This window comes from Cyprinus carpio, chromosome B4, assembly GCF_018340385.1.
Source record: "Cyprinus carpio isolate SPL01 chromosome B4, ASM1834038v1, whole genome shotgun sequence".
NCBI lineage: Eukaryota > Metazoa > Chordata > Actinopteri > Cypriniformes > Cyprinidae > Cyprinus > Cyprinus carpio.
In genome coordinates, this window is record NC_056600.1 from 19,117,819 (window position 1) to 19,143,449 (window position 25,631).

At 36.3% G+C, this 25,631-nt stretch overlaps 1 protein-coding gene across 3 annotated transcripts in view; it reads left to right on the top strand.

Annotated features, from left to right (window-relative positions):
- Positions 1-25,631, top strand: part of LOC109095692 (IQ motif and SEC7 domain-containing protein 3-like) — a 125,576-nt gene that overhangs the window by 88,309 nt on the left and 11,636 nt on the right. For 2 of the 3 annotated variants that reach the window (XM_042722323.1, XM_042722325.1), the window contains exons 7-13: positions 5,052-5,218; positions 6,520-6,677; positions 11,736-11,861; positions 15,285-15,384; positions 18,541-18,702; positions 22,328-22,420; positions 24,884-24,930. In XM_042722323.1, the coding sequence (XP_042578257.1) occupies positions 5,052-5,218; positions 6,520-6,677; positions 11,736-11,861; positions 15,285-15,384; positions 18,541-18,702; positions 22,328-22,420; positions 24,884-24,930 (853 nt within the window). The remainder of the gene's footprint in view (positions 1-5,051; positions 5,219-6,519; positions 6,678-11,735; positions 11,862-15,284; positions 15,385-18,540; positions 18,703-22,327; positions 22,421-24,883; positions 24,931-25,631) is intronic. The other variant, XM_042722324.1, reaches the window with a different exon arrangement.

Consider the following 25,631-nt stretch of genomic DNA (forward strand, 5'->3'; position numbering starts at 1 on the left):
GACCGAAAATGCATGCAGGTCCCTTACCATCTTGATGGAAGCCAGTGCAAGCAGGAGCAGAGTTTTCAATGAAAGAAACTTTCTGGTTTCTTGACTGAGCAAAAGGCTCAAATGGGCCCTGCTGCACTAGAGACATGTGCCAAGATGGTTTGGGGGGGGCCGGGGAGGATTTAACCTTCTGGCCCCCTAAGGAACAGGCCAGTGTGACTTGGACCTGGTGAGTGTCGTGCTTCCACGCCCACCTCGGGAGCAGTCTCATATACAATAGCTCTAGCAGCTGTCATATGCCCCAGGAGCCTCTGAAATAGTTTCAGTGGGACCACCATCCTGCCCTTGAATGAATTCAACCAGGTCAGCACTGTCTGTTTGACCGAATCCAACTCCATACCGAGAAAAGAGATCCTCTGTGTTGGGGAGAGTTTGCTCTTTTCTCAGTTGACCCAAAGACCCAACAGGCTGAGGTGCCGGAGCACTAGGTCCCTGTGCTCGCACAACTGATCCCGAGAATGTGCTAGTATAAGCCAATCGATAAAAGGCCACCTCAAATAGTTGAGGGTGCAAACAACCTGCTCTCTGAGGGAACAACATCTGCCTCCACAACTTTTGTGAAGACATTTACATTTACATTTACATTTAATCATTTAGCAGATGCTTTTATCCAAAGCGACTTACAAATGAGAACAATAGAAGCAATCAGACCAATGAGAGAACAACAACAGTATACAAGTGCCATGACAAGTCTCAATTAGTCTAGCACAGACCCCGTAGCTATGTTTTTTTTTCTTTTTTTTTTCAAGAATAGGATAGACAAGAAAGGGTAAGTGCTAGTATTAGTCAAGTGCTGGCGAAAAAGATGAGTCTTTAGATGTTTTTTCGAAAATGAGTATAGACTTGGCTGTTCGAATTGAGATTTGGTCCGTGAGAGTGATTTTGAACCTCTTTGGGATGGCACCACAAGGCACCATTCACTTGCAGAATGCAAGCTTCTGGAGGGTGCATAAGTTTGAACTAGTGAGTTTAGGAATATTGGTGCCGTGCCAGTGGTCGTCTTGTAGGCAAGCATCAGTACCTTGAATTTGATTTGAGCGGCTACTGGTAGCCAGTGTAACCTGATGAGGAGAGGAGTAATGTGAGCTTTTTTTGGCTCATTGAAGACAACCCTTGCTGCTGCATTCTGGATCAGTTGTAGAGGCTTGATAGTACATACAGGAAGGCCCAACAGGAGAGCATTACAATATTCCAGTCTGGAGAGAACAAGAGTTTGGAAGAAGTAGGGTGGCTTGCTCTGACAGGAAGGGTCTATCTTCCTAAATTTTGTATAAGGCAAATCTACAGGACCTGGTCATTGTAGCAATATGGCCTGTGAAGCTTAACTGATGATCCATCACAACTCCTAGGTTTCTGGCTGTCCTGGAATGAGTTATGGTTGATGAACCCAGCTGTATAGAGTAGTTGTGATGAAATGATGGGTTAGCTGGAACCACCAGCAGCTCTGTCTTAGTAAGGTTGAACTGAAGGTGATGGTCATTTATCCAGCTAGAAATGTCACTCAGACATGCTGCAATGCGAGCAGCTACCTTAGGATCATCTGGTTGGAATGAGAAGTAGAGTTGAGTGTCATCAGCATAGCAGTGATAGGAAAAGCCATGCTTCTGAATGACAGATCCTAATGACGTCATGTAGATGGAGAAGAGAAGTGGTCCAAGTACTGAGCCTTGAGGAACCCCAGTAGCAAGAAGTTGTGACTTAGAAACTTCACCCCTCCAAGACACCCTGAAGGATCTATCTGAGAGGTAGGACTTAAACCACAGGAGTGTGGTTCCAGAGATGCCCATCTTTCTGAGTGTGGACAGTAGAATCTGGTGATTAACTGTGTCAAAAGCAGCAGACAGATCCAGAAAGATGAGTACCGAGGATTTGGAAGTTGCTCTTGCCAGTCGCAGGGCTTCAGTAAACGAGAGCAGGGCAGTCTCAGTTGAGTGGCCGCTTTTGAAGCCAGATTGGTTGCTGTCCAGGAGGTTGTTCTGTACAAGAAAAATAGAGAGTTGGTTGAACACAACTCGCTCAAGTGTCTTTGCAATAAATGGAAGAAGATATACCAGTCTGTAGTTTTCTAGAAGTGCTGGATTTAGAGATGGTTTCTTAAGCAGTGGGCTTACCCAAGCCTGCTTAAATGCTGAGGGAAATGTACCAGAGTGAAGAGAGGTGTTGATAATGTGAGTAAGTGAAGGTATGACTGAAAAAGAAATCACTTGAAGGAGGTGAGTGGGGATAGGATCAGGTGGATGACTGGACAGGATAAGTTTGGAAACGTCCATCTCTGAGAGTGGAGAGAAGGAGGAGAGAGAGTGTGTATTAGTAGTTATGAAGTTATCATCAGTCTGCGGTGTGGAGAATTGGTCACTGATGGTTCTTATCTTATTTGTGAAGAAAACTGCAAATTCGTCGGCTGTAAGGGTCGATGAAGGAGGAGGTGGGGGTAAAGAGAAAGTTTTAGAAGAGAAGAGAAAGTTTTAAAAAAGTATGGGAGAGTCAAAACAGTTGTTAATTTTGTTGTGGTAGTATGATGTTTTAGCAGTGAAGACATTTGCAGAGACGGAAGAGAGTAGAGACTGATACACACTGAGGTCGGTAGAGTTTCTTGATTTATGCCATTTCCTCTCTGCAGCCCTGAGTCTGCTTCTGTGCAGCCGAGAGCTGCTGGGCCAAGAAGAAGCCGGTCTGGGACACAGGGGCATTAAGGAACTGAACTTGTCGGCATCCCTGATATCAACCAGACACAGCCAGGGATGGCACTCCTGAACCACAAGTGTGGACATTGCATGACCCAGAGAACTCGCGGTGACCTTCATCACTTGTAGCGAGAGGTCAGTAGTGGTTCGGAGCTCTTTCAGAACTTCCGGATCATGACCACCCTCGTGCAGGTCCCTCAGTGCCCTTGGCCTGATGAACCTGCAGTAACGCCATAGCGTGTAAGGCAGAGGCAGCTTCTCAACAGGGTGTATAAACATCGCTGGCCAGACAAGTACCTACAGACCCGGGAGGGGAGGCACGGTTCGCCCTGCCATGTGGAGGCGGTATTAGGACACAGCTGCATCGACCGACCACTTCACCGGGGGACCCCCATATACCCCCTAGCTGCATTACTGTCGAGGGTGGTGAGGGAGGAGGAACCAGCAGATTGGTTTTCGGCAGTAAAAGGTGCCATCCATGACCTGGTGAGCTCCTCGTGCACCTCCGGGATGAAAGGCACCGAGGCAGGGCACTGAGAACCAGTGCGAGCCACCCCAAGAAACCAGTCATCCAGCCTCGAGGGGTTGGGACGCGGTGGAGATTTCCAATTGAGCCCTACCCTCTCGGCGGCCCAGGAAAGCATAGCCGACATCTCTGGATCCAATTTAAGGCCTTGCCACCATCCCGGAGGGCGGCAGGGCAGCCGAATCTCCCTCTCCAGAGAGCTCTCCCTCCGATGCAGTGATCGACATCTGGTCGTCGGAAGGAGTCCCAAAGGATACCACAGGTACGCTCATTAATGGGAGCCCAGCGCATACCTTTGTCGGCTCAAGTGGTTGCGAAGCACTAGTGGATCAATGGTCCACCGAGGGTTGGTTCTTTGAGGGGTTTTTCCACCACTGTAATAACAATGGTCCACCGAGGGTTGGTTCTCTGAGGGGTTTTTCCACCACTGTAATACTCAAACCAACCGTGCTACTGCTGGAAATAGCCCTCGCCTGGCAGTCGCCAGGACGAGCACTAGATCGCGGCAGAGGCAACAGAGTCCCCCCCCCACCACCACCACCACCACCACCACCACCACCTTTTTTTAGAGGAAACTGAGCCTGGCCCGCAGCTCCGAGATGATCATCTTTCCGCAATGGGAACATAACTCATTTTACACAATTTGCAAATAAAAAGGATCAAAAGCATTGAAACAAGCTAAATGGCATGGTTGCTTCAGCAAATACATTTTTTATCTCACATGTGCTTTTGTTAACAATATCAGTTATGTTTAGGGTAAGGTTTAGCTTAGAACATTAAACTCTGCACAATAGTCCATTTATCTTTTAACACCACTTACCGGATTACATTTAAGTTCCAAACTTCAGCAATATGTACAACAACCAACGCAATAAAACATTGCCAGTTTTACTGTTTCAGATAAATGTATCAGTTTTGGATAAAAATAAAGACCTTTTTAGGACTTCTCACTAGACATTTCACTTTAAAAGCGTCACAATAAGTGCAAGAAGCGGCTAAATTTAATTCTGCAGATATATTGCTACAGGCACATTTTCACAGTGAGTCTGGTATAAATAGTATTACATAAATAGTGTCTAAAATCATCCATTTTAATGATTACTGTTATTACTTGTCTAAGTGATTAAATTTGGGATTTTCACCTGGCAGAGGATAAACAAACAGAAAATCCCCCTCTGACTTACATTAGAGGAAAGAGCCAAAACATATCAAGTAACCTTTGCAGAATATCAGTCCTACAATAGTGGGATCATTTGACTTAAACAACCATATAGCAACATATTATCAACCAATTCCTGGAGCCACTTGCATTTTCCTTACAACATACAAAATTCCACAAGTTTACGACAAATTACAATGAATGCATTTACTGTGATGACTTTATATTTGACAGTTTTAATTACATTTCATTTTCAACGGGGCATTTAAAAACCCAATATCTTACGATAGATAATAGATGATACAGTCTAAAGGTAACACATGTATGAGGTACACATTAATTAGTTAACTGACAATTATCCTAATAAAGCATCAAGTCTTTCAAGACCTTATGATTTTTTTCTTCTTCATTTTTTTAATGTTCAGACATTTATTTCAGTAGTGTCTGTCAGGTAATAGAGATATTTTTTAAATAAATAAATAACACTTTTAATAAGCAGTTTTTACACAAGTACCATCATATTTACAAATGATTCATGACTATGAAAGATAAGCAACAGAAGTGTCTATTTATGAAAATGTGTTAATTAAACAAAGCTGTTGTTTGTCTGTTTCTTGTATCCTGTTTTTCTCAGCCAGCGTTATTGCATGTGTAACCCAGACGTGGTGCAGCAGTTCCACAATCCTGACACAATCTTCATCCTTGCATTTGCCATCATCCTCCTCAACACAGACATGTACAGTCCCAACATCAAACCCGATCGTAAGATGATGCTGGAAGACTTCATCCGCAACCTTAGAGGTGAGACAAGATGAAATAGAAAAGAAAGTTGGTTAAAAGCGAGACTGAATTTATTGAAATGCATGAAGGGACAACTAAACACAAAGCCAAACCTGTCAACCTATAACTAAAATGTACTAAAGTGTACTTTTTCCTAATTGTTTTCTCATGCCTTGCTGTTGTCGAGTGTCATGACAGAGCAACTCTCATTTAGCATTTAAGCATAAATGAAACCGAACACTATTCCTTTGCTGCCTTTCCTTCAGTAAATGCAGTTCTAGTTTTCCAACAGCAAGATGCAAATAACTTTACACTTTCCCTTCATCATAAGTTAGGTCAGGATCATTTCACTTGACTAAGTGAGTGGGCGAAACCTAATTAAGCACCAAAGTATAATGCTATTGAAAGGGCCCTAAAGCACATTAATTTAATGAAAACAGCCAGTGACATCAGTGCTCTGTTAATCTCACAGTGTAAACTTTCATTTTCATTACTCTGTGACACAGAAACTCTCTTTACACGAGCAGATCTTACTGTGGCTCCCTGCATTGCTGTACTTTTGTCTCTGAACTCATAAAATTACAACTTTTTTCCCTTTAAAATGATCAGATACAGAAACACATTATTTTCAAATAATATAAAACTAACAACGTTTACCTTACCTTAAAATTAACTAACTAATGTATTGCTCATTGTTGGTTAATGCACTACATGAAATATCATTAAATGTTGGGGCCTTATTGTAAAGTGTTACCAATATTACAATATTTTTATATCATCTAAATGCATTTGCTGCCTGCACCTTACAGTAATTGGCTGCAGCTCCGCATATTTTGTCTCTCATTTCCATCAAGCCAAGTTTTTCTCAAATTTCTGACACTGGCTCCCCTCTGATGTCAATCCCACAATCCCCCGTACATTCAATCCACTCTCATAGGGTAAGAAAAAAAATGTATGTTCCATATTCATCTTCTTCATCTCCTCATCTGGTTTTGCATAACATCCCCTGATGTTTTCGTGACTCCTTGAGTCTTCCTAAATTTCATTAGTCTTAATCTGCTTTGCAGCATATTATATTCATAATGCACATCTAGCCTGGTGGTTAGATAAACCACTTTCTCCTAAGAAAAAAAAATCATACAATGAAAAATATAAATATTCATCCAGACACAGTGTAAATAAATTAATACAAAAAAAAGTGTAACATTGTGTGTCAAAGGCTGTTGACCAATGGAGGACATGGAAGTAATACAATAGGACTGTGATTAATTTAATATTCTATATGATATTTATTTATTATGTGTATATATTCAGCACTTTAGATCTGTGTTTTTATTTAGGAGTTGATGATGGCGCAGATATTCCACGAGACATGGTAGTGGGAATATATGAGCGTATTCAGCTGAGGGAATTACGCTCGAATGAAGACCATGTCACTTATGTCACCAAGGTGGAGCAAAGCATTGTGGGAATGAAATCGGTGAGTGAAACAGTTTGGGGGTTTCTTTACAGCTAATATTCATGTCATATTTCATCCAAATATATTCTACTGTTAATTTGTCACAACTGAACAGTCAGAGTATCATTGCACTCATTTCTTCATCATAATTGAATATTGCTTGTTATGTATGTATGTATATATTTATGTAATACCCATACAGTATACCACACTGGGACCATATTAAAATATGAATATACTGTATCTTTATAACATCGGTGTTCTGTTATTTCACCTCTGCCATCTCTAAACGTTGTATGCGTGGAGTGGTGTAATATAATAATTCATTGGGCAGTTGGTGATTCATTGCGGCTCATGCCTGTAGCATTGCTGCCATTCCTCATTACTGCAACAGAAGAACAGCGACATTGAATAACCTCACAGTTTTTCATTCATTATCTTACCTCAGATCAACCCCTCACTGTCACGTTTCCCACCCACACTGCAAAATTGATCAATAATTTTGTCCTTTTTTTGCCAGTAAAAGGCTCAATTTACTTGAGATGTAAAAGTACATGTTAAGATTTTAGAGCATTTTTCGAAATTTCACAAGATTGTCCTAAGTGTGGGTGTTGTACATTTTTCTTCTAAGACTTATGTATAAAATACAAATTTATAGACACTATTTTGGAAGGAAAAATAAATTTCATTCAAGATATATTATCTGAAAACAAATTTTCATGTCTTGCACAGTTTTGCCCCTCAAGTAAATGTATCTTTTGTTTCAATTATTATTATTATTATTATTATTTGTAAACTCCTTACCTGATGTATCTGATAAGGGCGGTCTTGTAGCCCATAAGCTTATAAATAAAGTTTGATAAATGTCCCTAAAGCACTTTACATCATCAGTAAAGCTCAGCATAATTCACTGGCATGTGTATTCATGATTTTTTATGTAGTGGTAAATCATGTAAATGCAGCCTGCTCAATTTTGCTAAAACCCATAACTCTCATTTGCTCTTTGCAATTTGATTCTTAATCTGTGATATTGCTTTATGTTCCACATTTAAAACTGTATAAATAACCAAAAGTAGCAACACTATAAAATTGATTTATATTTATTTATAAAAAAAAAAAAAAAAAAAAAAATATATATATATATATATATATATATATATATATATATATATATATATATGTGTGTGTGTGTGTGTGTGTGTGTGTGTGTGTGTGTGTGTGTGTGTGTGTGTGTGTGTGTGTGTGTGTGTGTGTGTGTGTGTGGTTTTAGAGTTAAATGCTGTCAGCTTAACATTTTTTTCTTTCATTTTTTCTGTCATATTTCTTATCTGTTCACCAGTACAAATTCAAAGATAAAAAGTTATTTCACTAGAGATCATTTAAGTCTATCCCGATATCCCTTTGCACAGATTTATCTCTCTGTGTTTTTTTATTTATTTATTTATTCATTTATTATTATTTTTTATCTAGCAGATTTATGAGAACACCTGCCGCTGTCATTAAAAAAAACATTTTAAAAGCTTTATTGTTTATTTTTCATAATGTCTGGTAAAGGACAATGCTTTAATCCACAAATAGGTGCAGTAATGCATTCTCTCTCTCTCTCTCTCTCTCTCTCTCTCTGTGTGTGTGTGTGTGTGTGTGTGTGTGTGTGTGTGTGTGTGTGTGTGTGTGTGATCAGCTAGAATTTGTCCTCTAGAAACTGTTCATTAGAATGCAATTATTTTTCTCTGTCTTTCTCTTTGTTTTGAATCTAGTTATATAATTCAGGATCATGTATGATATTTTTATTGCATGCGTGTTTTGCTAGATAGCTAATGTTGCTCAGGGCAGCGTTTCCCAACAGCATTGTAAGCCTAAGTAGACTGCAACAATCACTGGTGCCAGTGCAACCTATATCGTAAGCTTTGTTCCAAAAACTTAGTGAGCTGCCTGCTTAGGCAGATGCACTTTATATAGTTTTAGTACTTTATACAGTACTATAATTTTACTGTAAGTGGGCTGTGTATTTTTATGCTAATCACAGGGACAATTCACCAAAAAAAAAAAATTCTTGTAGCCTCATAAAATTACGGTTGAACCACTGATGTCACATGGACTATTTTAATGATGTCCTTACTACCTTTCTGGGTATGTAGACTACAGTAGTTGCATTGCTGTCTATGCAGGGTCAGAAAGCTCTCAGATTTCATCAAAAATATATTTATTTGTGTTCTGAAGTTGAACGAAGGTCTTACAGGTTTGGAACAGCATGAGGGTGAGTAATGTGTATAGTTGTATTTTATATTTAATCTATATCTATCTGTATTTTTAGGCTCTACTGTTAGTGTTATCTGTATGCACCATGGGTCTGAGAGTAACGCAATTTCAGTTCTCTGTATGTATGTACATGTGGAAGAATTGACAGTAAAGCAGACTTGACTTTACTTTACTTGAATCAATGACAGAATTTTCATTTTTTGGTGAACTAACCCTTTAAAATATCACATTGTCAGCTTGCTGATGACTAGTAACTTAATGACAAATGTTTATTTGAAACCATTTTACTAGATATATTTTTAATTTTGGCAAACAGATTCCCACATTATATAAATAAATTCAATGTCGAACGAAAGGCCTTCTGTTGCTAGTCAATCTCCCTCAAGGTTCTGATACTTAAGATGTTTTCTATTTGCTGCAATGCAGTCTTTTTCTAGTGCTTAGCAACTTAGCGATCATAGAAGTCAAGGACTTTGATTTAGTGAAATCATTTCACATTCACCTCCAGCATAACTCTACCTGGCTTACAAAAATGTTTCATTCTCTTATAGCCAGTAGACATATTTTTTCACCTTGGACTATAAAGCAAACAGCTTTGAAAGACAGGATTTAAAGGTTATCCGAAACGAAAGCTAAATAAATAGAAATTAAATAGAATTGGATTTTTATTTCCTAGACATGAATGGATTATCAGAATAAATATAAAAGTATAATTTTACAAATTCTGGTTTTTTTTTTTTTTTTTTTTTTTTTTGAGAATGAGTGCATAGATTAAAATTCTTCTTTAAAGAATAAGCAAATAAACCAGTTCTGAAATGAGATATGTTGTGATTAATATATTTTATAGGGGAAATATTACTTTTTAATACACTATGTGCATTGGTAATAATTTAAGTATGTGACTGCAAGAAATTGGAAATAATTAATTTGCCAGCAGCAGCTTTCATTACTATTTACAATCAACCCTTGAGAATAATTTCTAACATTTAACAAAATGTTAATTATTTATCAAAAGGAATATGTATTTTATTTATTATACGGGTTCTGCAATGACAGTTACAGTTTAGATCCATATAAAATACGAGACAATGTATAAAAATTTTTTAACACATTTATTCTTCTTAAAAAAATCTTCAGTGTCTTTGAATAGGGGACCTTTGCATGTTCATGAAACTGGTAAATAGTAAAAAGTTCCTTCACAAGTGCGATTTTTGGATCGAATTGTTTAGAATAAGCTTCTTACAGAACATGTCATAATTGGGTACCTCAGTAGGCTTTTTTATTATATTTTTGTAGCAAATTTGATTTGTGCCACAGTTCATGCAGAATTCAACCGACCCAAATAACGTGGAAATCTAGTTCTGTCTGTAATCAAACCCTTAGTTGATAAAGATGCTGCTGACACTCTCTGGTCTCTCTTTTCCCTTCATATCTCATTCATCACCTCTCTCTTCTTCTCCCAACCTCTGCCTGATTGGGCTTTTCTGGTTTTGCTGCCACCAGGGTTTTTGCAGGTCACATCCCAAGTTTGCAGAAGGGCAGATGTGGAGCTTACCTGCTGATTCTGATATTGTCCCAGAACTTTTTTGTTTGTATTTTTTAAGAATGCATCAAATGCAATGTTACTGTTTTAGACAGGAGGTCCTAGGTAACATTTATCTAATATTTATGATTAATGTGGTCCACATTTACACAGAATGACAACAGGTCTGTTCAAAATCCATATAGAAGGCATCACTGGTGCAGTCCTCATTATTTCGCAAGGTTTCAACAACTAAATTATGCTTCCTTCTAAGATCTCTAATTAAAATATGATTATGTTTGTTTGTTATTTACTTTTATGCTAATTAAAGCAGCATGTTGTTAGCTAAGCATAATGCCAAAACAAGTAGATCTATAATACCTAGAAAAGGCTATCCGTTAGCATTCTTGTTCATTTAAATGTAAGTTGTGGTGCCACAGGACCTCTAGGAGATATCTTTGTGGTTTATGAATTGTAGACACAATAAGCACATAAGAGTTAAGGCAAAAAATTGGTGTGGCAAAATTTTTATTTGAAGAAAGAGCTGTTAATGCATCTTTTGGGACGAACATAAATTACAAGAGACACTTTTCCATTGATTTTTGTTAATCCTGTTCCCATTAATTAGCTTAGCAACAAGCTAACGGCAAACATCACTAGAATCAATTGGGCATCATCTCTCTCATGCGTTTCCAAATCAGTCACATATAAGATTGCATTTCAGTTTTTTCAGTCTTTAGACAGCAAGGCAGCTTACTAGTTATTGGAACACAGCTAATATGTTTGCTAAAAATAACATGCACTATGAATGCTCAAGAAAATTTATGAAGTTGTTGTGTGCTGGTTTTAAGCGTGATGAATCAATATCAGGGTTATTTTAAACTAGTGGTTCTCAATCGGGGTTGGGGCAATAGTGGGCACATCAAGTTTCTATGGGGACGACAGGATTACTTAAAAGTATTTAAATTATATATTATCAAAAATATAAATATATTTTTTAATGTACTGAAATAATCTAACTTGAAAAAATTTCATGCTAAAAATATTTATTCATTCACTCGCAACACATTTACTCACTAACTGTTGGTTTCACTGAAGAACATATAGTAGTGGAATGCAGAACAAATGATCTCTAATCACAGAATGAATCATGGTTAATTTAATATCTCCACCGTCTTCTTTGAATATAGTGTTGGACAAAAGGTTAAATGACTGTTTAAAATGTAATTTGAAATAACAAATGAAATGTCACTCAATTTGTATCTTTTAGAGAAGTAATTTTACGTGTCCATCCTCAGGTTCTGTCAGTGCCTCACAGGAGACTGGTGTGCTGCAGTCGGCTGTTTGAAGTGACTGACATCAACAAAGCCCAGAAGCAAGCTGCTCACCAGAGAGAGGTCTTCCTCTTCAATGACCTAGTTGTGGTAACTACAAGTTACATTTCATTATGTAGATTTTTTTAAATTTATTTTTAGTTTTAGTTTTATGTTCTTAATTTTCCATTTTCTTGTTCTTTACTTATACCATTGTTAATCTGATTATTATCTGATTATTACAGTGGCCCAATAGTGCACAACACAACAAAATCTCCACAACACAATGGAAACAAGCCACAACACAGCGAAATTAGCACAACACAACAGAACTAAGCCAAAACACAACACAATCGCCACAAGACAATGGAAACAAGCTGCAACACAACAAAATGAGCAAAACATTATGGAAACAAGCCACAAAAATGAAATTAGCACAACACAACAAAAACCAGCCACAACAATGAAATTATCACAACGGAAACAAGTCACAACAATCAAATTAGCACAATACAATGAAAACAAGTCACTACACAGTAAAATTAGCACAACACAAAGGAAACAAGCCACAACAATGAAATTATCACAACACAAAGGAAACAAGTCACACCACACCGAAAACAAGTCGCAACACAGCAAAAGTAGCCAACACAACGGAAACAAGTCACAACAATGAAATAATCACAACACAATGGAAACAAGTCACAACAATGAAATTATCACAACACACCGAAAACAAGTCGCAACACAGCAAAATTAGCACAGCGCAACGGAAAAAAGCCGCAACAATGAAATTATCACAACACAATGAAAACAAGTCACACCACAACGAAAACAAGTCACAACACAGCAAAAGTAGCCAACACAACGGAAGCAAGTCACAACAATGAAATTATCACAACACAATGAAAACAAGTCACACCACAACGAAAACAAGTCACAACACAGCAAAAGTAGCCAACACAACGGAAGCAAGTCACAACAATGAAATTATCACAATACAATGAAAACAAGTTGCAACACAGCAAAATTATCACAACCCAACGGAAACAAGTCACAACAATGAAATTATCACAACACAATAAAAAAAAGTTGCAACACAGCAAAATTAGCACAATACAACAGAAACAAGCCACAACAATGAAATTATCACAGCACAATGGAAACAAGTCACAACAATGAAATTATCACAACACAACGGAAACAAGTCACAACATAACAAAATCATCACAACACAACGGAAACAAGCTGCAACAATGAAATTATCACAACGGAAACAAGTCGCAACACAACAAAATTAGCACAACACAACAAAAACAAGCCACAAAAATAAAATTATCGCAACACAACGGAAACAAGTCACAACAATCAAATTAGCACAATACAACGAAAACAAGTCGCAACACAGTAAAATTAGCACAACACAAAGGAAACAAGTCACAACAATGAAATTATCACAACACACCAAAAACAAGTTGCAACACAGCAAAATTAATACAACACAATGGAAAAAAGCTGCAACAAAGAAACTATCACAACACAATGAAAATAAGTCACAACACACCGAAAACAAGTCGCAACACAGCAAAAGTAGCCAACACAAAGGAAACAAGCCGTAACAATGAAATTTTCACAACACAAAGGAAACAAGCCGCAACAATGAAATTATCACAACACAAAGGAAACAAGTCACAACAATGAAATTAGTACAACACACCGAAAACAAGTCACAACACAGCAAAATTATCACAGCACAACGGAAAAAAGCCGCAACAATGAAATTATCACAACACAATGAAAACAAGTCACAACACACCGAAAACAAGTCGCAACACAGCAAAAGTTGCCAACACAACGGAAACAAGTCACAACAATGAGATTATCACAACACACCGAAAACAAGTCACAACATTGAAATAAGTACAACACAACGGAAGCAAGTCACAACAATGTAATTATCACAACACAACGAAAACAAGTTGCAGCACAGCAAAATTATCACAACACAACAGAAACAAGTCGCAACAATGAAATTATCACAACACACCGGAAACAAGTCACAACAATTAAATTATCACAACACAACGGAAACAAGTCACAACAATGAAATTATCACAACACAACGGAAACAAGTCACAACATAACAAAATCATCACAACACAACAGAAACAAGTCACAACATAACAAAATCATCACAACACAACGGAAACAAGCTGCAACAATGAAATTATCACAACACAATGGAAACAAGTAGCAACACAACAAAATTAGCACAACACAATGGAAACAAGCCGCTAAACAATGGAAACGAGCCAAAATTTGCAGAACACAACAAATTTAGTCCTATGCCTAGTGTTGTGGATCACGGTGAACACCATAGATTATGTTCAGAATAGCATACTGCCATACTACTCTTACATATGCTGTGCACAGTAAACATTTTCCATATCCAGAGAATAATGCACTCAACTTGATCTTCTATTTCCATGCTCTTTTGCACTACAGAGTTGTTCCCCATTGTGTGAATGCAAACTAATGAAGTCCTCTTTCCCACAACTGCTCACATAATTTGGTCAAAGCCACAAAGTACAGCCCTTGAAATTAATCAAAGATTAAATGTCTGTTATAATTAATGGAGGGCATTAGACTGACTGAAAGGCTATCACAACAGTGTATTAAACTATTTTCATAATTGCAAGAGCTCATGTTAATCTGGCCATATAAAAAGGAAGTAAAAACCACAAAACTTACTTTTCCCATTACAGTCACAGGTAAAATTGGGTGAAATAAGGCTATTTAAATATACAAATGACATTTGCGAAATGAAACACTCTCCTCACATTGTATATGAAATGGTATACTGAGAAATGTCTAAAATCCAAATATCCAGTCAATATCAGGCAATAACTCATTAAGTTTTTGTGGCAATATCGATTCTCATATCTGCTTCTCTTGCTCAGAGATTTTTGGCATTAATTGTGCTGAGATATGAGTTGGCTCAAAGATTGTTCTTCTTATTCATGACGGTCTCCCGCTTCCATTAAATTTGTGGCGGAATGCAATATAGGTTCAATATTGTGGTATTTTGAGTGAACCAGTAGGGAGTCTGGTAAGTAGACTCTTAACACTACACTAATCTGTGTGGCCTTCTATTTCTCACGTACATTCAAACACTTACAATCTAACACTGAAAGACAGATTCTCTTCAGGGTTGAAGTGTGTGCCATTCAAAATTGAATTGAGAATGTCAGCTGAGAGTTCAATTCCTGGATTTAATTTAATGTACTGTAGCAAAAAAAAAAAAAAAAAAAATGGATGACTTGAGGAATGCTATTTGTGTGGCGTGCTCCTAATGTAGAGAGTTCGAAATCACTTATAAGGTATCACTTTAGTTAGTATGCTGCCTTAGAAGTAACTATGGTAGCTTGTCAGTTCATCAGGATTTGGAATAGAGCTTGTGTTTACCATTTTTACTCTTTTGCTCTAATGAGTGACAGTGAATCTAATTAGCATTTCTATTTTCTTCCTTCACAGATTTTGAAATTGTGCCCAAAGAAGAAGAGTTCAGCTGCATACACCTTTTGCAAGGCCGTGGGGCTGCTGGGCATGCAGTTCCACCTGTTTGAAAACGAATGTAAGATCATACCATTTTTGTGGTAAATCCACCCTAGGCTCATTTGAAAATCTGCCTAAATATTTGGAAAATTTGCACAAAATATATATAACTCACCACAGTTTCTACCTGAGATTTTTCAAAACATTGATTATTTACTAATAAAGATTTATTTTCATGCAGTTCTTTCTAAAATACTGATATGACCTCAAGTTACTTTTACCATAGTTCATTATTTGTAAGCTAACATATTTTGATATTTGCATCACATAACCAGCTACATATAAATGGCTTTTTACCTGACATTTCTGAATTGCTTCGATATGTACAGCAACCAATATAATAAAACATTGCCTCCAAGTGTGCCGCACAGGTTATGAGGTGCGGTTCCCAAAAGCATGGCTAACTATGGTAGTTAGCTTACTAAGTTCTGTTAACCCTTAAACGTATACCTTGGATCTTTAGTGACCCGGGACATCATTCACCACCCTCCCCTCCCCAAATTAATTAAAAAAGTGTATAGGGTTACTACTAATGACCCCAGGTGTGTAATGGTGAAAGTATTTATTTATTTATTTCCTGTGCACCAATAAATAAATATCTGTTGACTCAACAAGTGCAATTCACCTTTATTCCTCAAGGTGGCACTTTTACACAGATGACTTGATGTTTCTCTCGTTATTATTCTTAGGCATAAAATAAAAGAATATCATCAGCAAAAACAGAACTGGCTTGAATGGCTTTACTGCAGCATAATTACTGTACACAATGAAATATAAATATATGAAGCCTTCCTAGTTTCAAAAGGTAATGAACTTTTATTTATTAAATTCTTTTGTCATTAAAATATTAGAAGAGTTTTATGCTATTGCAGCAGTTAGAAATCCATCCGTGCTAGGTATATAGGTCCGGGTCGCTAAAGAACCGAATATGTAATAATGATCTGCAAAACATTTGTGCATTTAAGGGTTAAACTGTATTAGTAATGATGGAACTTGCAACCATAGTTGGTTTTGGGAAAAGAAAAAATAAGTGAAACCAAAACATTTTGATCACAACCTGGTGGCTAGCTGCAGTATAGGTTATAACCCCATTTTTTATTTTTTTTGTTTGTTTGTTTATATATTTTTTTTCAGAGATGGTTTCTGTCATTTTACACAGTTTTTATCATGTTGATTTACTATATGTTCAAGTGTTTAGTTAGTTATCTGATACTTAAAAACGTGTTTTTCCAAAGAGATATTCTGAAATTCTTTTTATTTTATTTTTATTTAACCTACTTAGTGTTATGCTAGTAATGTATTACATTTAGTATATAATTACAGTATGCAATGTAATATGAAGTAACTATCATATGTTGAATGAATGAATGAAAATCAGCATTTCACTGGAGGTCTCAGAATTTTTAGACCACATCATATTGTCATGCAAATGCAGTAACTCGTAGTCTCCCTGGATTCGGTTTTGACTAAAACTATGCGCAGATTCAGAGAAATTGTCACTGTGATAAACTGTTTTCAGATCTTTCAAAATCCAATTTACTGTATAAACTTTGAAGACATTTTGTGCAGTACTGTATTTTACCTTTGTATGGTAGTGTAGGTAACCTGATCACTGTGGAGTGAAGAAAAACTTCATACAAATCCAGACAATTATGTGTCTTTCAAACACCCACTTCACTGACTCCCTTCCAACAAAAAGAATACCACATGATAAATGAAGATGACAGGCACCCTCTCATTTTCCAATTAAGGTAGCCACAAGCCTTTCTCTTTTCCTCCCACTCTTTCGCTTTCACACACACACACACACACACACACACACACACACACACACACACACACACACACATAAACACAAACATTCATGGCAGCTGTGCTGTAATTAAGCGAGATGAGAGTGTTATGGCTCACGCTTGTATTTCACCCCACTTGATTCTGTAATGATTGACTGGATGTCATAAGAGAGACACAAATGTGTAAATCAGCAGAAAAACAAACATGTTTCCAGCCATGACCATGAAAATAAAAGATACTAAATATTTGCTGAGTTGACAGTCACTCTAGTGATGGAGTTTGTAAGGCTTATAAATGTAAATACCCCAAGAAATGAGAATTTGTGCTATAAATGTGTTATAAAAATGTTATTAATGTGTTATGAATGTGTTATAAAGGTATATATTATGCTGTAACAATGTAAGAAGTTTCGAAGCCAGTCAGAACTTTAACAAAATATCATCTTAGCATAGTTTTTTCAAATGTCTGTTCTGCTAACATCACTTCTGATGTGGGCTACTGGTCAGTAATAGCCAATAACAACAACCAATAAATAACAATTTAGGCAGTGTTTTAAGCTACTGTTGGACGTAATACAGTCTTTCTAAAATCTTTCCAAATTCATGACAGTTTAAAAGATTATGGAAATAATGATAATAAGCGATAACAATTGATTTTATAAAGAAACTTCACCACCTGGAATACACTGAGTTGTTTCCAAGGGTGGACTTGGCCAGCCTGCAAACTCATATTGAAATCCAGAATATAAATCGAGGTCAACCAAGTCATCTTTTTTTTTTCTCTCTCTCTCCATTGAATATTCTGTTTTACTTGGGGAAAAATGTCACATTAAAGAGTAATATAGGTTGAGTTTATATATATATATATATAAAATTTTACCAAAAATGAATAGTTATATTGATGCTCAAATGATTAAGAAACAGTAAATACTTTTAAAAACTTTAAATTCCTCCACTTTTCACTTCCCCTCTCATGTAGTTTAAACATTTCCAAATGTATGTCAAACACAAAGGAACACATTTTTTATAAGAATCATCACACATTTTATTTGTGACAATTTCCAAAAGGGACCATTTCTGTCAAGCTTCCAAAAAAATTCCAAAATACACACAAACAAGTATAGCATGACTCACATAACTCATATAGCTCATACTGTATAACTCTTAATCAATATATCAAAATTGTGTCATGCTAGGTTATAACAAACATATTCCATTTCTCATGCTATGACAGCATTGAAGTTGACCAATAATTGAATCCGGAAGTGAACACATTCTAGATGTGACCTTCAGAACAAAATTGCCAAGATTGTAAGTGAATAACAACATAAACCTTCATTTTTGCTAAGGTAATGTTTCTATTTTGTCTGGTTTTGTTTCAGACTATCCTCACGCCATCACTATTGTGTCTCCGTGTTCGGGCTCTGATAAGAAGCAGGTGTTGAATTTCTGTGCTCAGAGCGCAGAGGAGCTGCTCAAGTTCGTAGAGGACCTGAAGGAGTCCATCTCCGAGGTGTCAGAGATGGAACAGATACGTATTGAATGTAAGTAAGCTGTGTGTCAAAATAAGAAGTGCATGTGTATAAGAGAATACAGATGTATTCATGTATAATGTCTGTTGTTACTTTTCTAAGCAAATGGTTTTCATCTGACTTACAAAACACTTTTCTTTATAGCAAGACTTTTTTGAAGCAATGACCTGAGCCATATCTAAAGAGAACAGAATATCATAGACTTGTGGGTGGCTCTTTTGAGTTGAGCTAGTAAGCAATTAAGTGAAAAGATACTTTTTCACTTGATTTTTTTTTCTTGCTTCGTGATGTGAATCAGCAGTCATCTCTTGAATTTTGGACAGTGTTTCCATGGTAACTCTGGGTAATGCTGCCCATTTGCCGGGTTTGCAGAAGTAACCCAGTTGTTGGCAACTGTAGTAAAACAGATGCTGAGACATCTATGATTAATAGGTTTTTTTTTTTTTTTTTTTTTTAAATGAACTGAAGAAAATTTTAGTGTATAGGGTGTTGGTGTTGGTTTCCAGGGTGTTGCTGCAGAATTGACGTTATTATTTATACATTTAACACATGGTTTATCACATAGCTTGAAATGCCTTTAATAAAGTTCATGCATTCCCTTGAAATCAAACCTATAACCTTGGTCATACTAGTGCCATGATCTACTGTGTGAACAGCAAGAAATTTGCTTCTAGGTATTACAGCACTGCATTATTAAACTTAGTTGAAATGTACCTGAATGTATTGTCTAAATATTACAAACCTTAATCATTTAAACATATAATACATTATAAGTAATTTTACATACAGTTCCTTAACATTTATGCACAGTCGCCAACTACCATTCAAAAGTTAGGGGTCAGAAACTATTTCTATTTCTATTTCTAACATAAAATAAAATAAAATAAACTTAATTCTGCTAGTATGCATTAAATTGATCTAAAGTGACAGTAAACACTTTAGATTATAAAAAAAATGCTTTTCTTATTCATTAAAAATAGTTAAGATAATACATCAAAGTTTTCCAAAAGAAAGAAAGAAAGAAAGAAAGAAAAACAGATTTTTAACTATTTTTATCACTGATGACAACAACAACAACAACAACAACAATAATAATAATAACAGTATAATCTAACACTGAAGACTGGAGTAATGGGCTGCTTTAAAATAATAATAATAATAATAATAATAAATAAATAAATAAATAAATAAATAAATAAATAAATAAATAAAATAATAATAATAATCATTTTAACAATTTTTTAATTATTATTTTATTTTATTTAGTGAGCATAAAATACTTCCTACAAAAGCAAAATGTCCAAACTTTCAACGTTAGTGTTTTTAAATAATTATTCAATTTCATAAATATTTATGCATCATATTTCAGTGTAAATGCAATTATTATGTTTGAAACATCAGTCTAAAAAGATAAAACAGAATGCACCACTTTTCAACCCTACAGTATTTCTGTTTACAAATGTGAAGGTTGCTTATTGGACCAGTTAATTTCTGTGTAATACCATTCTCATTTTGCGGTCTTAGCTGCTCTACAGTTTATTTGCACTGCATTTTTTGTAAACATGGTGTGTATACGTTTGCTTTCCCTGTGCGTTTGTCCTTAAGGACTCTCACTGAGCTTTTTTGATGTTCTATAATAAATTAAATGTTTCGTTTGCACAGTGTTCTCAGGCTTTCAAATATCCTCTGAAGGAACTGAGAAGGAAAGACATGGAAGCAGGAACAGAAAAATGTCTTTGGTTACCATGAGGGAGAAAAACAAAAAGAGAGACACGATGAGAAAGGGCTGAGTGCCAGTGGACATCAAAGCATGTATTCTGCCGAGGCCGGTTGGTTTTTATTACATTCTGAGCTAGAGAGAGCAAGGGTCCATGGGAAGTCTTGTGCTGTATATGTATCTGTGTCAGCAGTTTCACCGGGAAAAGAGAGATAAGCACCTTTACTCTCTTTCAGGAATACAGCTGTTGGTGAACTGAGAGCTGTCATCTACACAGCCACACATCTTTTCTTTTCCACATAAAGGAAATTCTCTTTGCAATCCAAGCATGAATAAATGCCTTTGTCCATTGATACTTTTACTTGCATTTCATGTCTTTGTCTTTATTTTAGAATAAAGGTAATCCTCATTTGCAGTTAATGTGTGTTGAACTGAGGCAGGTAAATCTGCTGTCCTGTTATCCAAAGGGGCTCTGGAGGTTTTGTTATGGATTAATACTCTCAAATTTACTCTTTTCTAAATGACAGAAATGTAGAAAAATAAACGGATGTTTCTTGGAGAATATTTCAAGAATAAAAATATTGAATAGAGGGGCAAAATTTAACAAAATAACAGTACTTGTTTATCCATATTTGATAATACTTTTTGACATCAGTAATGGTTGATGGAATAACAACAACAACAACAATAATAAATAAATAAATAAATAAATAAATAAATAAATAAATAAATATTGCAAGTGCAAGAGCTATAAGTAATCATTTTTATTAACCTATAATAATTATAAATAACCTATAATAACATTTAATGTTTAACTATTTAAATTAGCATGTTAAATTGGCAGCTCTAACATAATTACTTTTAACTAAATAAAAAAAATAAAAAAATACACACAAATGTGGATCAACCAAGATGACAACTTAAACTTGATGTATATATATTTTTTTGTTATTTTTAACACAATTGTTATTATTATTAGTATTATTAATGAAAATAATGTAACTCGTGAATCAACAAAAACCATCAATAATTTTTAAATCATTAATAAATAAATAAATAAATAATAAAAGAGTGAATTAGTGAATAAAAGAGGGAATAAAACAGTAGAATTAATAATTGCATGGATTTATTTATTTATTTATCTAAATTTATCGGCAAACTGACAGGTCTAATTATATTACTTTTGACTTTCTGTCATTACATGAATTACATCACATTACATTTTTTCTTTTTTTATCAATATGAACATCAACATTTTTCAATTTCATTATATTAAAGTTTTTTTCAACCATTTTTAAAAAGTTTTGAAAATGTTTTACAGTTGAAAAAGAAAAAGAAAAAGAAAAAGAAAAATGAAAACACCCTTATCATTTTTGATATATTTTACTCCAATTTGTATGCACACCTTTTCAGTTCTCTGGAATAAAAGAGGACACATTTTCCCCTCCTTTTATCCTTGAATTTACTACTGTAATAAATATGTTTAATTAGGTAGCACGCTGTGTTTTAGTATCCGGGTGACTGATTGTCAGCTATTCATTGTGCACTCACAGGTTTTTATCAAGGCTTACTCCTTTCTTATGGCTTCGTTAAATCAGAAGGCATATTTCCCCTAAAAGAGTCCTAATGTAGAGCCAGCTTTCTTACAATTCTTCTGGAAGAGGGAAAAGCTCTTTTGTAGCCTGATTAGAAATGGCAGGCAATTATCATCAAGCCCTGAGTGTAAGTATGGTGATTTGGAGCTCTGCTGTTTAGAGACGGACGACTCAAGGTTTAGAGGATGTGAGCATGCTGTTGTGTGTGTGTGTGTGTGTGTGTGTGTGTGTGTGTGTGTGTGTGTGTGTGTGTGTGTGTGTGTGTGTGTGTGTGTGTGTGTCATAGACTTAAACCTCTCCTGTTCTCTTTTCACTGTCTTTTTAGGGGAGTTGGAGAAACAACAGGGAGCAAAAACTCACTCCATCAAAAATAACGGGACTCAGCTTGAGTTGAAGGGAAGACAAGGTTCTCCTTCAGGTACAATACAGTCAGAAACACATCTATTTGCTGTATTATACATGATTTGCATTCAATATCTGTTTAGGTGTTATAAAGCAGTTTTTACTCACAGCTATAAAGTAAATGTCAAAATATTATCAGAAGTTAAGTACCAAACAATACAGAGAATTTAAGTGAAGTGGCTTGTGCTTTATTTATTTATTGTTATATTTTTATGTGAAGTTAAGTACCAAACAATACAGAGAATCATTGATTTTAGAAAAAATTGTTTTCAAAATTTGCATATTGTGAAAAAGTTCATTATTTTCCATAATGTAATGATAAAAATTAAACTTTCATATATTTTAGATTCATTGCACACCAACTGAAATATTTCAGGTCTTTTATTGTTTTAATACTGATGATTTTGGCATACAGCTCCCAAAATTCCTATCTCAAAAAATGAGCATATCATGAAAAGGTTCTCTAAACGAGCTATTAACCTAATCATCTGAATCAACTAATTAACTCTAAACACCTGCAAAAGATTGCCTGAGGCTTTTAAAAACTCCCAGCCTGGTTCATTACTCAAAACCGCAATCATGGGTAAGACTGCCGACCTGACTGCTGTCCAGAAGGCCATCATTGACACCCTCAAGCGAGAGGGTCAGACACAGAAAAGAAATTTCTGAACGAATAGGCTGTTCCCAGAGTGCTGTATCAAGGCACCTCAGTGGGAAGTCTGTGGGAAGGAAAAAAGTGTGGCAAATAAACGCTGCACAACGAGAAGAGGTGACCGGACCCTGAGGAAGATTGTGGAGAAGGACCGATTCCAGACCTTGGGGACCTGCGGAAGCAGTGGACTGAGTCCGGAGTAGAAACATCCAGAGCCACCGTGCACAGGCGTGTGCTTTTTGAACCAGAAACAGCGGCAGAAGCGCCTGACCTGGGCTACAGAGAAGCAGCACTGGACTGTTGCTCAGTGGTCCAAAGTACTTTTTTTTTTTCGGATGAAAGCAAATTTTGCATGTCATTCGGAAATCAAGGTGCCAGAGTCTGGAGGAAGACTGGGGAGAAGGAAATGCCAAAATGCCTGAAGTCCAGTGTCAAGTACCCACCAGTCAGTGATGGTCTGGGGTGCCATGTCAGCTGCTGGTGTTGGTCCACTGTGTTTTATCAAGGGCAGGGTCAATGCAGCTAGCTATCAGGAGATTTTGGAGCACTTCATGCTTCCATCTGCTGAAAAAGCTTTATGGAGATGAAGATTTCGTTTTTTCAGCACGACCTGGCACCTGCTCACAGTGCCAAAACAACTGGTAAATGGTTTACTGACCATGGTATTACTGTGCTCAATTGGCCTGCCAACTCTCCTGACCTGAACCCCATAGAGAATCTGTGGGATATTGTGAAGAGAAAGTTGAGAGACGCAAGACCCAACACTCTGGATGAGCTTAAGGCCGCTATCGAAGCATCCTGGGCCTCCATAACACCTCAGCAGTGTCACAGGCTGATTGCCTCCATGCCACGCCGCATTGAAGCAGTCATTTCTGCAAAAGGATTCCCGACCAAGTATTGAGTGCATAACTGAACATAATTATTTGAAGGTTGACTTTTTTTTTGTATTAAAAACACTTTTCTTTTATTGGTCGGATGAAATATGCTAATTTTTTGAGATAGGAATTTTGGGTTTGTCATGAGCTGTTTGCCAAAATCATCAGTATTAAAACAATAAAAGACCTGAAATATTTCAGTTGGTGTGCAATGAATCTAAAATATATGAAAGTTTAATTTTATCATTACATTGTGGAAAATAATGAAGTTTTTCACAATATGCTAATTTTTCGAGAAGGACCTGTATTCCATTCATCCAAAGTTATGGCAAGGGACTAGATGGCACAGTCCGATAGATCAAACTCAGTCTGACACAATGACATCATCACATGGTGCAGCTGATTGGTTCTTTTCGTATCAGCAGTCAATGAGTTCGCTGCTCAACATTCAAATACTAACTTGCTTATGCTAATGCTTGCTGTAGCAGTTGCAGCAAGCTTTAGAATCCCTCCACCTTCCCCAGCTCCACCTGTATAGATCTCTACGGGGTGATTCATGTATGTTATACTGTATATATAGGAGTTATTTCATATATGCTATACTGTATGTGCAGCAGTATTTCTTAGATGCTCACAGTAGCATGTTGAGGACGTATTGGCAGTAGCAAGTCTCTGTACTTACTCTGCTGCAGCAGCATACCAGATCTATTCCACCAAGACCAAACACATTAATATTATCATGGACATTACCATGCCAATCCCTCCGAGAGTTGGCATGACAGAAGTTTTTTGTTTATTTTTTTGTTTTTTTCCCCACAAAATGTGAACTTTATGTGTATGCGATTTTATAAACGTAGTTTCAAGCATATTTACTCAAATTATCATCCACGGTACATATTCACCCATTCTTTAATCTTTAGTCTGATTTGTACTCTTTTCTTTTCTTCACTAGGAAAACAGGAAATGAATGCATCACAGAGCGGACACAATGCAGTAGAGGTAAGAGCTCAGTGTTCTCGCAGGTAAGTCCCTACAGACCCCTAGCATCCGTCAGTAGCTTACAGCCTATAGGACACAAAAAGCTAGTGAACAGGAATAAACAAGCTACAACAGCCATATGTTCCTGCTGGAGTGAAAACACAGTGTCCTCAACCAGACGACCTTCCACTTCCCCTAAAGTAATTCGAAACGTTATCGCCGCCAAACCCAAAGTCGACAGCAGCCCCCTGGAGGTAAAACTCATCTGTGCACTGTTGCCCCCTCTTGTTAAATTAACTTTATAGTGTGGAGGAGAATTTTAAGAGAATTCAGAAATTATCAGAAAAAAAAGTTCAGCAGACAGCAGATAGAAGAGATTAGAAATTATATGTAAGTTTTCCATATTTGTGGAGCATTTCAATAAAAGTCAAAGTCAAAATGTAAAAAGTATGCAAACAGTTTACTAATCTCTCAAAGATGACTTTATGTTCAAGTTATTGCATGCATAAAATGAGTTGTTACTGTTTAAAAGTAAAACTATTAAAAATAATTTCCATCATTTGAAATAAACCTGAAATAAAACAAAATATAAATATTACAGTACATGGAAATCTTGAACTTGAAATCTTGAAATACAGTTCCTAGAATTGTTAATCAAAGTACATATGCATGCTGTGCTCATCATATTGCCACCATATCAAGTTTAAGTGATCTCTAACATT